The 16,328-nt window shown below is 36.7% G+C and overlaps 1 protein-coding gene across 3 annotated transcripts in view; it reads left to right on the plus strand.

The window, feature by feature from the left end:
- Nucleotides 1-16,328, plus strand: part of LOC100152428 (multidrug resistance-associated protein 1) — an 86,451-nt gene that overhangs the window by 15,037 nt on the left and 55,086 nt on the right. For 2 of the 3 annotated variants that reach the window (XM_005670294.3, XM_013982532.2), the window contains 4 exons: nucleotides 2,741-2,918; nucleotides 7,882-8,136; nucleotides 10,904-10,969; nucleotides 14,792-14,929. In XM_005670294.3, the coding sequence (XP_005670351.3) occupies nucleotides 2,741-2,918; nucleotides 7,882-8,136; nucleotides 10,904-10,969; nucleotides 14,792-14,929 (637 nt within the window). Of the gene's footprint in view, nucleotides 1-2,740; nucleotides 2,919-5,035; nucleotides 5,174-7,881; nucleotides 8,137-10,903; nucleotides 10,970-14,791; nucleotides 14,930-16,328 lie in introns of those variants that run through there. The other variant, XM_021070813.1, reaches the window with a different exon arrangement.

A 16,328-nucleotide genomic window follows, 5' to 3' on the forward strand; every position in this document is an offset into this window, starting at 1 on the left:
GCATATGGAGGTTCCCAGGCTAGGGGTCCAATTGGAGCTGTAGCTGCTGGCCTACACCACAGCCACAGTAACATGGGATCTTAGCTGCATCTGCGACCTACACCACAGCTCATAGCAAGACTGGATCCTTAACCCACTGAGCGAGACCAGTAATCAAACCTGCATCCTCTTGGATGCTGGTTGGGTTCATTAACCGCTGAGCCACAATGGGAACTCCTAGATTCCAGTTTTATAGGAATCATGCTGCTGCTGCATAGAGAATAAAGAGAGCTTAGAGGGGAAGAAGGAACAGCTGTTGGAAGATGAAGATAACCCAGGCAAGAGACCATGGCAGCTTCAAATAGATTGTAGCAGTGAAGGTGATAAGTGGTCAGATCTTGGCTTTATTTTAAAGATAGAGTCAACATAACACACTGATGAATTGAAGTAGGTTGAAAGAGGAAGAAGGTAGTTAAGGATGCCTTCAGAGTTTTTAAATCACTTACCATTAAATGACTTACCATTTACTGAGATACAGAGGGCTCAGAATAGAGTTAGTAGGGAATTCCATTTGACAAGGACTGCTGCTCCAGAAACTCACTAGAGAATCTCACTGTGGCCACTGTCTTTCCTAAAATAGCTGTATGTCATGGCAATTAAGTATCTCTGTAATCTCCTCATATTTGCAGTCTTTGGGGTACTAAAGAATAGCTAAGTCCTTGGCTGTAAAGTAGAGAATGGTCTCCCTAATTTTGTCACACACTTTTATAATATACTATCTTTCTCATGCCTGCAAAACAGGAATTTCAATATTACACTGAAATGAGCTAGTTTACATGTCTTTCTCCCTGAGTAAACTATGAGTTTCTCCAAGTAAAGGATCCTAAGGTATTCAGTTTTTGTGTCCTTAGCTCCTAGAACAAAGCCTGGCACATATAACTCAAATACATTTCCTAAATGGATTACTGAATAAATGGGCTTATCCGAAGTTACACTTTTCCAAGAAACATTCATTCTAGAGTAGCTGAATAGGCTTAAAATTCCCACATTGGGGAAAATTAAGTCATCAGAAGGAATTTTGTGAATTTGTGTGATCAAAATTTGGGCCTGGGGAAACATATTTTGAAACTCATTTTGATATATATGTGTGTATATACATATACACGTATATTTGTACATGCATATGTATATGCACATGTATATATGTATATACATATAGACACATATATACTTAACATATACATATACATACACTATTATTTTTATTTTTAGGGATGCAAAATAAATACATTGTCATATCATCATGTCTCATGTAATAATCAAACATTTCCAAATAGTAGTTTTATTAATTTACTAGTAGAAGAAATGTATTTCTTATTGATTGTGGTGCTTACTTTTTCTTCTCATTAACATAAATTTTATTCTAATGTCAGTCAAACCAAAAAAATGAGTGTTTGTATCTGATGTCATGAATATAGATTTACAATCTTTACCATATCTTGATCACATATTATTTATAGTATTTCCTGGAACGATCTTTAGTATTTCCATATTAATATGGTATCTGGTGATAATCATTTAGGTGTTAGATTTTTTGAGAAAGTAAAAACTCTAATTGACAGAAGTATCCACAGTAAGAAGGATAGTGCTCCTCTCTCAGGAAATTTAATTCTGAGACTAAGAAGGTATTTTGTAAATACAATTTTGTAACCCAATGATGGCATCTGTTAGAGATCAACTAAAAATACAGAACCTTCTGTTGTGTATGTTTGTGTGGGTTTTGGAATAATTTAATATTGTCATTGAGAATATATAACACTCCAAATAGTAATTTTTAGTGACAGAATGTTTTAACAGGATTTTTAGAGACACTGGTATGTATTTGGTTCTATGGCACAATTTTAATAAAGATACTTTAAAAAAAAAATACTTGGTTGATAAAGCAATTCAAGCAACATGAAGTGTTTTTAAGTGTACTCCCATTAGCTGTCCAAACTGTGAAGAAAATGGATTGAAACTTGGATGATTAGAACCATCCCCATTGTCTAGCTCGGCCCCACATTGACCTAAATCATGATGACCGTGTTGTTATCACACTTCAGAGGGAATAAGTAGATGAGTGTGTATATGTATGACTGAATCACCTTGTTGTACAATGGAAATTATTACTATCTTATAAATCAACTATACTTTGATAAAGCTTTTAAAAATGAAAAAAATAAAATTGAACAAAATAAAAAAATATTACAAAAAAGAGGAAATAAGTAAAGAAGAAGAGAGGGAAATTGGATATGGATAAACATAATAATGACGTGAGATATGATTCAGGTCTTTAAAGAAACAGTCTATTTGCCATGCAGAGAGATTCTCTACTTAAGTTCTAATTGTTATCTTTCCTGATTTTTAATTAAATGCATAATTTCAAGAAAAAAAACAAAGAAGTTTTAAATGTCTCTGTGTCTCAACTTTCATGATGAAGTTAGGCCAGAGCAGTTAATTATTGATGAGATTACCATATGAAAACTAGAAAATAACCACCTACCCACAAGCCTGTGAAAATAATTCTTGATTGTATGTGCTTTATAGCGTAAAAGTAAAGGAGGAAGGATACCAAATTGGACGTGTAGAGAAAAAGAGCAGGCAAGAATGTGTGTATGTGTGTGTGTGTGACATTTTTGACAGCACTTAATTTGCATAAGCACTCAACTACTTCAGGTGTTTAATATTTCTTCCCTTTTTTCAATTTGCATATGACATTCAGGCAAATGATCATTTTCTGTGAACGTCGCCTAGATTTTGGCTGGAGTGGCTATGGTTATGCTTTGGCGCTTTTTGTTGTAGTCTTTTTGCAAACCCTCATCCTTCAGCAATACCAACGTTTTAACATACTCACTTCAGCAAAGATTAAGACAGCTGTAATTGGATTGATCTACAAAAAGGTAAAAGATTTAAGAAATTTTCAACTTCTAAGTGGCCTGTATCCTTATATGCCTTAGAATAAGGGAATTTGAAAGATAGAAGTGTATGCTAAAAAGTTCTTCGTGTGCTGCTTGAATCTACACTTATTTTGCTGTAAAATATTGGTTGCATTAATTACTCTATATGTTCCTCTCCCTATAGTCCCCCAGACTTTTAGTTAACTCTAATCCATGAAATTAAATGATGTTCTTTGTCCACTGGTATGCCACTTAACTCCTCCTCAGAAAGTGAATGGAATTGAATGTATTCATGGTTATCTCTATTTATGCATCAATGAATTTCTCATTTCCATGATTGTTTTCATTCTACATACTACCTTGTTCTTCTTCTTCTACTCTATTTTTTCATGCAACAGAGCCATCCTTCTCTATATAATCATTATTTATTTCTCTTTCATTCTAAGTCCTATTCCCTACGGCAAACCTGTCTGGTCCTTATACCTAGCATGAGCCTAAAGTTTGATTTTCCTTTCCGGGAAATATAATTTTAAATACCAACACTTTGCCATCCAGAATACTTTTTACATCATAATTGTAAACATTTAAAGATTTTCCACCCTCTTATAGTTATCACTGAGTTATTCAATCAATGAGTGTATATTACTTTCTTACTCTGTGCTTCTCTATAAGTTGTGGGCTCTTCATATTTAGAATAGGAACTTATCTACCTGTTGCACCTTTGTCATTAAAAGAATGGCTTTTATAAATTTTTATAAAAGTTGGAAGACTGAATAAATGAATTAATGAGCCTTTGCCTCCAAGAAATTGGGGAGAGCTATTACCGTACATAATAACTGAGTGGAAGTAAATGCAGATATTATAAGTGACCAGATGATCAGGAAATCTACAATGTCTGGGCAGTTAGGAAAAGTTTTTGCATAGAAAGGATTCTTTAAATAGTCTTTGAAGAGGTGTAGAGTTAGTGCAAGTGGAAAGAAGTATAATTTTAGCTGACCTGGGCATGAGTGTTACAAGCCATTTGGACATATTAGGCCAAAATGGAGGCACAGAGTGATTTTAGAGGTTCTGCAATGACCCAAGACTGTTTGAGCTGGAAAATGTAACTGAACTCACGGCAGTACACCATAGCCTAGATACAGGGTGAGAGAGGCTGTGATTCCTTGTAATTCTAGAGGCTGTAAATTCTGAGAAATCCAAATATGAAGAAAAGATATTGAAGAGTCTACAAATCAGTTTAAATGCTAACACTTGTTTTCCATATATGGTACTCATGGAACAGGATATCATCCATTGATTGAAGTACTGGAGTTTAGGTATGGGATTTGGGTGGATTTACAAGCATAGAAGAATAGAGTACAGTGGACATTAGAGCAAGCTGTAAGAAATAAAAGGAAAATCTGGAGTTCCCATTGTGGCTCAGCAGGGTTAAGAACCCAACTAGTATTCGTGAGGATGTGGATTTGATCCCTGGCCTGACCTAACTCATTGGCTTAAGGATCTGGTGTTGCTACAACTTTTGGCATTGGTTGCAGATATGGGTTGGATCCTGTGTTGCTGTGGCTGCAGCACAGGCCCACAGCTGCAGTTCCAATACGACCCCAAGCCCAGGAACTTCCATATGCCATAGGTGCGGGCATAAAAAAAAAAAAAAAAAAAAAAAAAAAGAAAAAAAAAAAGAAATGAAAGAAAAAAGAAAGAAGGAAAGAAAGAGAAAGAAGGAAAGAAAGAAAAAGGAAAACCAAGTGGTGTGGGTGAGAACTTTTCAAGGCAAAGTGACCTGGAGATAATGGAAGAGGAAACAGAGTCTACAGGAGTGAGGCCATATTGTTCCTAAAGGGATTGTTTAACAGCAAAGGGTACTCAAGGATCAAAGGAATACCACAGTCAAGCCCATCCTGGAGCTGGAGAGGTGGCAAGCACAGGGGCGGCTGTGGGCGGAGCTACTTTGTAAGGGTCTGGGGAGCAGGGAAGGGAGAGGGCAGGGTTCTCATGGCGCAGGCGCAGTGGTGCTGTTCAGGCTGCAGATCCCAGTGCCAGGCGAAGATCTCTGCATAGGGACCACCGCAGTCACCATCTTGAATTGAGTGTCTTGTGCAGTCTCTGTATCCAGTCTGGAGCTGAAGTGTCCTTGAAGCCGGTTTCAAGCTGTTTTGCCGAGGATCTCTGGTCTGAAGGGTCCTGGATGAGGCCTTTGCACATGGCTTCTGTGAGCAAGTGAGACTAAACCAAGCATAAGCACCAGAGAAAAGAAAAAGGTTAGACTTATTTTTGCTTTTTAGGGCTGTACATGTGGAGTTCCCAGGCTAGGGGTCAAAGCAGACCTATAGCTGCTGGCCTACGCCACAGCCACAGTAACGCGGGATCCAAGTCGAGCCTGCGGCTTACGGCAATGCTGGATCCTTTAACCCACTGAGTGGGGCCAGGGATTGAACCTGAATCCTCATAGATATCATTTGGGTTGTTACTGCTGAGCCACAATGGGAACTCCAGACTTTATTTATTTGCATGTTAGGGCCGCACCCATAGCATATGGAGGTTCCCAGGCTAGGGGTCAAATCAGAGCTGTAACTGCCATCCTACACCACAGCCACAGCAACTTGGGATCTGAGCCGAGTCTGTGACCTACACCACAGCTCACGGCGATGCTGGATTCTTAACCCACTGAGCAAGGCCAGGGATCGAACCTGTATCCTCATGGATCCCAGTCAGGTTCATTAACTGCTGAGCCATGAAGGGAACTCCATCCAGACTTTTTAATTACTCATGTTAATGGACTTTGCTAGTGATGGTTGTGTGTTTGTGTTGTGTGTGTGTTTTCCAAAAGAAGGACATTTATGTGATTCCTTGGATAAGTTATTTAGTTTGAACTACCCAATCTTTTAGCATTTTCATAAAAACCAAATACTGTTTATTTTTTCCTTCTAGAAAAGCAGGAGAAAAGAGTATATATTTGTTTATAACAATAAATTGGAGTGGATTCTGTTAGAGATGAATAGATCTCTTTTTAACAATGTTAGAGACTGAATGAAATAGCAAGTACTGTTCTTAGATTACCATTGCTTTCTTTGGCAACAGTAAGAGGTCAGCAATTTATTAGAGCAGATGAAAAAATCTACATTTGGAGAAGACATGGCTAGAAGCTTGATTTTTTTTCTTTTTAGGGCCACACCTGTGGCATATGGAAGTTCTCATGGTAGGGGTCGAATTGAAGCTGCAGCTGATGGCCTACACCAGGCAGATCCTTAACCCCCTGAGTGAGGCCAGGGTTCAAACAAGAATCTTCATGGATACCAGTTGGATTTGTTACCACTGAACCACACAGTGGGAACTCCTAGAAGCCAGATTGTTTTAGTGACAAGTATTTTTTCCTTTTTTTCTCTTGTGAGAGCAGGATTTTTTCTGTTTTATCATCAGCACCACTGGGACCCTTAGAAGGCAGTAGCCAAAATGAAATGAGGATTGAACACTGCAGTAGCTATAGAGCTTAGAGGGATTCTGACACCTCGTGAACCTCCCAGGTCTGTGCATTTCTTCCCACTTGCACTAAGCCCCATGGCTTTCAGCTGGAGAGTGTCAGAAGCGATCCACTGAAGGCCCTGCCTTCTTATTTTCCAAATAGGCTTTTCCTCTGGATTTGTAGTATTCATTTATTGAATAAATATATCTTGAGTGCCTTCTGTATCCTATTTATTTTTTTAGACCCAGTTTCAATCCTATCTCTCTTTAAATAGATGTGGTGGAAATTCCTTAAAACTTTTGGCATATGAATGGACTTTTGCCTCATTTCCAGGGCAAATACCAAGTTTCCTCTACTTTTATGGTAATTTATGCATTTCATTGGGAATTTTAAATGAGTGGAAATTAAACAAATGGATTTCAAACATCAACCTTAGTAAGAAGTTACCAATAATTAACCTTGAGGATACTGAATTCAATATACAAATATTAAATGACATACACAGAGGGAAAGTGAGAATTGGGCCTTGGAAGAAAAGATGTATTTCTAACTGCTCCACAAGGCCTTGCCAATATTCTTATCTGTTTAAATTCCCATGCCCCTTCTTAGCTTTTTTTTTAATATTTATAGTCAGCCTGTATGTAGACCGTGTGGGCAGAACATGTGTGGAGGGGGACTCCACCACTAGATTATAATCTCTACCAAGTTTCCTCTACTTTTATGGTAATTTATGCATTTCACTGGGAATTTTAAATGAGTGGAAATTAAACAAATGGAGTTCCCATCATGGCTCAGGGGAAATGAATCTGACTAGCATCCATGAGAACGCAGGTTCAGTCCCTGGCCTTGCTCCGTGGATTAAGGATCTGGTGTTGCCAGGAGCTGTGGTGTAGGTTACAGACGTGGCTCAGATCCTGCATTGCTGTGGCTGTGGTATAGGCCCACGGCTACAGCTCCAATTCAACCCCTAGCCTGGGAACCGCCATATGCCGTGCCTGTGGCCCTAAAAAGACAAAAGACAAAAATAATAATAATAATGATAATAATCTCTTTAAGAATTGGGACTATGTAATTTTTAAAAATCAGCCTTCATTAGATATTTATTGATTCACCTGTGTACTTTGTATTAATAAAATTTAGATGGTTTAGCATTATGGGGTGCCAAGCAAAGGAGGGAAAGATAAACTATAGTATTTATTTCTTTTGCAGTTTTTTCAATCCACAAATTGTAGAACATTCTAGCTGAACATATTTGTTTGCGAATTCAACCATTACTCTCTATCAATACAGAGTAAATTTTAAAACTTTGTATTTTGATCAATAATTGTTTTCTTCTTCACCAAAAAACATCTCTCTTGACATTCTGTGATCCAAATGCATAAACAATCATGCATATTTGCCTAAATATATTACAGTTTTTATTTTTAGTGGAAAGTTACTATTGTTTAACTGTGAAGATGCCCACTAATCTACAGAACTTGAAGTATTTTGCTTCTCTTTTTCCAGGCCATGCTTTTATCTAATGTTTCTAGAAGGACATTTTCCACTGGGGAAATTATTAACTTGATGTCAGCAGATGCCCAGCAGCTTATGGAGTTGACAGCAAACATCAATCTCCTTTGGTCAGCCCCTTTTCAAATCCTGATGGCCATATCACTCCTTTGGCAAGAGTTGGGTCCAGCAGTGTTAGGAGGAATGGCAGTCCTTGTGTTTGTTGTACCAATAAATGCTTTGGTTGCAACTAGAGTGAAAAAGCTGAAGGTAAGAAAATGATTGTCTTATGTTGCTTGTGTTAAACAGAAGCTAAGTTTCCTGACTTGAGTTGTTAATAACCATCCGGTTAATTCTCTATATATGGAAAATAGAGGTTATAAGTGGAAATAATACAAACTTACCATTCATTTATTTAACCAGTGTTGGTTTGGTATCTGTCTTGTGCTAGTCAATGTGCCAGAAAGTACAGCAGTGAGGAGCATTGACAAGTTCCACCTCTCCCTGGGCTGCTGGGGGAGACAGATGTCAGGCAAGTAAATACATAGGTATATGGCATGATGCCTGGTATTAATCTGTGTGTAAAGAGAGTTCAGTTAGGATAAGATGATAAGAGTATCAAAGAATTTTATTTCACACGCAGGGGCTGAAAAGTCCTCAGGGACTTTATCAGCAGGGATTTATCAGCAGGATAAGGTAGCCATCCATGTGGATGCCTGAGAAAAAGACATATTAAGCAAAGGGAACAGTGTGTGTACAGCCTAAAGTTTGGGGTATACTTGGTCTGTCTGAAGAGTGGCAAGGAGGCTAGTAGGTTAAAAAGTGAGCAAGGAGTGACTGCATGTAACCAGTGGGCAGTAATGCTTAACTGCATTTGATATTAATCTTAACATTCCTCTACATTCAGTCATTCATTTACCTGACTATCCATATATTTTTGACATCTGCCATTTGCAAGATAGCATACACTCTACTGTCTGTAGGAATGGAGGAGCAGGGCACAGTTCCCTGCTCTGAAGGAGATCACACCATAATGGGAGAGACAGATGATTTCACATGTTAAAGTAACAAACACAGATGCAGATGTATTGCTTATGACATTTATTTTATTATTTTAAATGGATAAAAGGTTAAGAGTATGTATTAACATGGAAATGCATTTATCATTATTAGAGGAAAATTAAATTAAAGTAAAATACCTGTATATATTATATGTATATATGTATAGCAAACATGTGTATATGACATATATATACATGACATATATGTATATATATATTAGTAATCCTCCCTTTTTTTTTTTTGTTTTTTTTGTTTTTTTGCCTTTTCTAGGGCCGCTGCCTCGGCATATGGAGGTTCCCAGGCTAGGGGGTCGAATCGGAGCTGTAGCCACCGGCCTACGCCAGAGCCACAGCAATGCGGGATCTGAGCCGCCTGCGACCTACACCACAGCTCAGGGCAACACCGGATCGTTAACCCACTGAGCAAGGGCAGGGACCAAACCCGCACCTCATGGTTCCTAGTCGGATTCGTCAACCACTGCTCCATGACGGGAACTCCTACTAATCCACTTTTAAAAAGTGAATATACCTTTGCACATGGAATGCCAGAGATAAGTAAATGCAGACATAGGAATATAGATTTAAATATATTTGTACAAACAGACAAATGATCTAGAGATAAAATACCAGTCTTTTAAGAACGGTTACCTATAAAGTGAAAGACGGAAGGATGGAAAAATTTTCACTTCTTACTTTACTACATTTAGATGCTGAAAATGTACACCTTCTTTTGTATTTTCTGAATTTTTCAAATAATTACCAAAAAGATGACTTAGTCTTCAAAGATGAGAACTAGAAAATAATGTATAAAGTAATTATGAATTAACTAAACACACTAGTATTTAGAATAATAGGTTTGTTAATGAATACTTTTCAACTAATTTTTAAAAATACTCTGAATTTTAAATAATTATGTCAAATTTTTAGGAATGGAATTACACTTCAGGACCTTAATCTAGAGCCCTAAAACTTGCAAAGAGACTAAAATGCTACATAAAAATATTCTAAGCAGAAAATATACCTTTAATCACACAATCAGTATTAAGGATACTAGGAACTTGGGAGTTCCTGTTGTGGAGCCACAGAAATGAATCTGACTAGTATCCATGAGGATGTGGGTTTGATCTCTGGCCCCACTCAGTGGGTCAGGGATGCAGCGTTACCATGAGTCGTGGTATAGGTTGCACACGCAGCTTGGATCTGGCTTTGCTCTGGCTGTGGTATAGGCTGGCAGCTACAGTTCCAATTCGACGCCTAGCCTAGGAACTTCCATATGCCATGGGTGTGGTCCCCCCCCAAAATAAAAGGATATTAATTTGTTAACTTGCACTTGTTAGATATGCAAATACTTATTACTACATATAATTGTGGCAATATTATTATAGGAAACGCTTAAGAAGCAATATACAAATAATTAGTATAAAATAATATAAATATGGGACATTTGAATAAATGTACAATAATTATATAACATTTGCAAAAAAGGCCAGTATTTGAAAATATGTCTTAATCCCTAATTCCAAAGTACTAATAACATTCAAGATAGTGTAATTAAAATATAAAAATTTTTATTTTTATTCTTGCGATACTTCTGCTATTACAAATGCATATGCATATACATGTATATACATATACATATATATAACTTAGAGAGTTTGGAGAATTTTATCCCATTTTAGTAGAATATGGATATTATTTTATTATTCTATTCAAGTAAATATTTTCTACTCCTTTTGGAAAGTGTACACCTTGCTTTTATTCTACTGTCCCTTACTTTGAAGTTTTAAAATATCTATTTATAACTATTTTATAACATTATCAACAGAATACTATTATATGAATATTATAAGATAGTTTTCTTCTACTAAATATTATATAAAACAGAAGGAATGTATTTTTAAAAATAGCTATGGCCATGCAAATTAAAGTATTAGCAATTTTCATCAAATATACTTTCTTTTTTTTCTATTACATAGAACAGCCAAATGAAGACCAAAGATAAGCAGATAAAATTGCTCAAGGAAATCTTGCATGGAATTAAGGTAATATAAAAGGGACATGCCTTTAACTGTTTAGAATATTGCAATAAGTTAATCAGTAAATGAAATTTTATCATTCTCAATATCAAAGTAATGATATGTGTGTATCTGTTGAGAGATCAGATGCTCAGATGTACAGGAATTCTTATCAAAGAAACAGCACTCAAATAAAGCCAAATAAAATGCAGATGTTTTCTTTTTGTTCTTCAACTAACAACTTAATACAAATACCCTGAAAGCCACAAAATATTCCTTGTTTTAAGGATAGAAGAGATAGAATGAAGCAGGGGAGAGTGGTCAAAAACATTGCCATCAGTGTGAAGGCAGATTTACATGGGGAGAGTGAAAAGAAGACCCTCAGGTTCTTTTACGAGGAATAGAAATGATCATACAAATGCTATTCTATGAAAGAGATGTTACAGATTATTTTTCCCTAGAAAAGCTGCCCCAACCCTATCCTACTAACATTTTCTCTGTGATAAAATGAGTGAAACCTCGTGAACTTTTGTATACACATCTTCCTCAATTTACAATGGGCTTTTATCCTGATAAACCCATATAAACTGAAAATGTACTTAAGTCGAAAATACGTTTAAGGAGTTCACATCGTGGCTCAGTGGATCCATGAGGGCGTGGGTTCCATCCCTGGCCTTGCTCAGTGGATTAAGTATCCGGCATTGCCATGAACTGTAGTGTAGGTTGCAGATGCAGCTCGGATTCTGTGTTGCTGTGGCTCTGGCATAGGCCAGCAGCTATAGCTCCTATTGGATCCCTAGCTTGGAACATCCATATGCCACAAGTGTGGTCATAAAAAGACCAGGGAAAAAAAAAAAAAGAAAGTAAAAAAAGAAAATACATTTAATACACCTAACATACTAAACATCATAGTTTAGCTTAGCCTAGCTTAAACATGCTCAGATCACCTACATTAGCTTATGGTTGCACAAAATCATCTAACACAGAAATTTTTATTTTATAATAAAGTGTTAGAAAGTTCATTAATTTATTGAATACTATACTGAGAGTGAAAAACAGAATGGTACTATGATTAATGAATGGTTGTAAAGGTGTTGGTTGTTTACCCTCCTGATTGTGTGGCTGTCCAGCATCATGATAGCATGATGGGAAAAGATCAAAATTCAAAATTGGAGGTAGGTTTTCTACTGAAGGAATATTGCTTCTGTACCATCCTAAATTGAATCATTGAAAATTAGAGAACTTCTGGATATAATTTCAAATCCTATTGCACTTGGATTATAGTTTGTCAGATTTTTCTGAAGCACAAAATTTGCCAAGCTCTTATGGAATTTCCTTCTAGCATTGACAACTGCTTAAGACATCCCCTCTAGCTGGTGCATCTTTCATCATATGCACAGACTATATCCATTATATGTATACATTAAATCACCTTAGAATCAATAAATTATATGCTATCTAGTTCTGGGTTGAATTTTTATAAAATTATAAAGTATTAAAGTGAAAGACATTGCTAGATTAAAGATACCTTGAAAGGAAACTGATACTAATTTATTCATATGAAATTGAGTAGCAATAATATCTCTGAAATTTAAGTCAGATTATTCCATAACATCGCATTTCCCCAAAGTATATGATTCAGATGCATCTTGTACCTCTTGGTGGGTTAACTGATAGTCCCTGCATCCATAGACAGGAGAGAAATATATGTTCATAGGTTTTAAATATTGGTAGCCGTAAAAGGAAATTTGTATTATCAGTAGGACCAAGACAGTATAGATAAACAAAAGAATATCTTCAAGATCTGAGCAAAGTTCAAGATTTAAAATAATCAGCCCTGGAGTTCCTGTTGTGGCTTATTAGGTTAAAAACCTGACATGGTATCCATAAGGATGCAGGTTTGATCCCTAGCCTCACTCTGAAGGTTAGGGACTCAGTATTGCAGCCATCTGTGTCATAGGTCAGAGATGCATCTCGGATCTTGCATTGCTGTTGCTGCTGCTGTAGCATAGGCCTGCAGCTGCAGCTCTGATTCAACCCTATCCTGTGAACTTCTATATGCTGCAGGTACAGCTGTTAAAAGAAAAAGATAAGGTAAAACAGCACTCCTAGCAGTGAATACACTAGAATGTTGTTAAAGGTCCAAGTGGCAATTAATTAGGATGGTTTAAAGGTGTGAGCAATTTGCATCTTTGGGGGTCTTAAAACAGGTGCCTTAAAGCCTCTCTCCATTAATGGTAATAGCTAAGGTATTTATTGAACATATTGTAAATGTTGCACACTGTGCTTATCACTTTATATATGTTTCCTCATATAATTCTTATAAACCTCAAAAAAAGATTCCTCATGTCCATTTTACAAATAAGGACACAAAGTATGTGAGCATTTAAGGGTCACGTCTAAGTTCGCAGGCCTGGTGAGAGATTACTGGAGATCTCTGGAGAAACAGAACTAATAAGAGGGATATATAGATAGACAGACAGACAGACATGGATTTATTTTAAGGAATTGGCTTATATTATTATGAGGGCTCTCAGGTCTGAAATCTGCAGGGAACACTGGAAATTCCATCAGGAGTTGGCTCCAGTCTTGAGTCTGGAAGCAGAATTCCTTCCTTTTCAGGAAACCTCAGTTGTTTTGTTTTTTTTCTCTCAAGGCTTTCAACTGATTTGATGCGGCCCAACCATTTAATGGCAGGTATTCTACTTTATTTAAAGTGTACTGGTTGGAGTTTCTGCTGTGGCACAACAGGTTAAGGATCTGGTATTGCTACAGCTATGGTATAGGTCATAGGTGCAGCTTGGATTCAATCCCTAGCCCAGGAACTTCCATATGCCCCAGCTTCATCCAAAAACTAATAAATAAAGTCTACTGATTTAAGTTTTAATCACATCTAAACATTACCTTTACAGCATTTGACTGGTATTTGAGTAAACAACTCTGCAGCATAGCCTAGCCAAACTGGTACATAAAATTAACCATCACAAAATGCTAGAGTTGGAATTTGACTGTAGGTCTATCTCACTCTAAAAGGATGTGGTGAGCCATACGAATCTTCTCTGTGTTTTCCATCTCATAAAATAACTTCAAAATACCAGTTACAGTTCAGATAATGGCTTACTGTCACAAGACATTGGTTTTCAAGAAATCAGGAGATCAGGGAGTGGTGTTTAACTGTTAAGAAATAGGAAGAGGAGTCCTGCTTGTGGCCCAGTGGAAATGAACATGACTAATATCCATGAAGATGAGGGTTCAATTCCTGGCCTTGGTCAGTGGGTTAAAGATCCAGTGTTGCCATGAACTGTAGTGTAGTTTGCAAAAGTGGCTCGGATCCCATGTTGCTATGGCTGTGGCAAACAACTGCATAGGCCAACAGATGCAGCCCTGACTTGACCCTCGTCTGGGAATTTCCATATGACTATGCTGTGGGTACAGCCCTAAAAAGACAGGGTGAAAAAAAAGAGATGGGAAGGTAACAAAATTTAGAGTTGGACCAGCAAGAAAATTGATAGGATTGAGCAAGACAGAAACTGCTTTGGAGCTCATGCCAGGAACTAGGATGTTGCCAAAGTCTGACTCAGGAATAAAGCTATTGGTGGGTAAGAGAGACTTAAGGCTGGGAAAATGGTGATTTCCTCCTCCCACGCACTCCCCAACAGCCACAATTCAAGGAAATATTTTGGCTCAGTTGAAGACCGTAGCAATTTTCTTTATGAGTACAATCTTTTTTTTTTTAACCTTTATAATTATGTATGTGTGTGTTTTAGTGTTTTTTATTGGTTTGTCTCCATGTTTTTATTTCTTCTATGTATTGATTGTCAAATAGTCATTGTCTGACAATTTTTACAGATCCTCAAACTTTACGCATGGGAACCCTCTTATAAAAAGAAGATTATTGAAAATCGAGAACAGGAATTAGAAGTTCATAAATCAATTGGGTATCTTGCTGTATTTTCTATGTTGACATTAACTTGCATTCCATTCTTGGTGAGTGTGTGTATTATTTCCTATTTTGATTTTTCAAATTTGACTTGCAGATTTACCTCCAAATTACCTGAAATTAAGGTGTCCAGTGAAATCTTATATATTTGAATTTAAATTTTCAAGATCCACAGTCATTAACCTATGGAGATAAGAGAATTAAAGTTTTAAAGAGGGGGAAAAATGTGTGTGCATTCTCATTGGTCTATGTTTTTATACATAATAATATTATGCAACTTTGTAAATTTCTCAGGGATTGAACACATGCCGTCTTTATTCTTAAAACATATATCCTGTATTTCAGAGTTCCATTTCAGCTCTCAAGTGTTTTGATTTTTATGATTAATCCCCCCCTTTTTTTTTGGCTGTACCCACAGCATGTGGAAGTTCCTAGGCCAGAGATCAAACTCACACCATGGCAACAACCCAAGCCCCTGCAGTGACAATACTAGATCCTTAACCTGCTGTGCCACAAGGGAGCTCCTGATGAATCTCTTTTAAACAGGACCCAAAGGCATACTATATGGAGTTGGGAAGGGAAGGAACATTTACTGAATGTTTCTACTATGTATCAGACCAGTTATGTGCATTGCCTTTTTTCATTCTTACAATAATAAAGCATTACTTTTCTCATTTCACAAGAGGACATGGAAGTAGTTTGGAAACATCCTCAAAGTTATAGAATTAGTATTTGTAGGTAAATCGGAGAGAACTGAAGTCATTCTCTTTCTGTCACATCATGGCAAATATTGGGAACTTTATGCTATTTAAAGAGTATAAATTGCCTTAAGATATGAAGAAATGGTTGAAAGCCAAAGGATAAGAAAACCATGTATAATTGAAGCATCAATTTTAACCAAAGTTACCACTCTCAGTGGTGATGGAGTCAGAGGATGTTCTGTATGTTTGATAATTTAAAGTATTATTGTTTATTTAAACAAACATGCAGTATTATGAATATCAAAGCAATATTTACCTTTGGAATACCTTGGTAAAAACGTCCAAGAAGCATTTGCTCTACACAGTCCTATGTACATGATAGTCCTATGTACATTCTCATGCGTAAATGAACCTTTCTGCGTTTTCTAAATGAAACTTATGAGTAACTATCAACTCGTCGGTCATGATTTATTCTTCTTCAGTTCGTATTAAGAGAGAAAAAGTATAATTATCACATGTGAGACAGAATGTATGCACACAGCACTAGAAAATAAGTTTATGAAAGATCTATTTTGAAAAAAAGATGAACTGCTAATGTTTTAAATGGGAATAATTTGTGAAAATATGATGTCTTTTTTTTTTTTTTTTTTTGTCTTCTTAGGTCCACACCCATGGCATATGGAGGTTCCTAGGTTAGGGGTCAAATTGGAGATACAGATGCTAGTATACACCACAGCCACAGCAA

The sequence above is a fragment of the Sus scrofa genome, chromosome 13 (assembly GCF_000003025.6).
Source record: "Sus scrofa isolate TJ Tabasco breed Duroc chromosome 13, Sscrofa11.1, whole genome shotgun sequence".
Classification (NCBI taxonomy): domain Eukaryota; kingdom Metazoa; phylum Chordata; class Mammalia; order Artiodactyla; family Suidae; genus Sus; species Sus scrofa.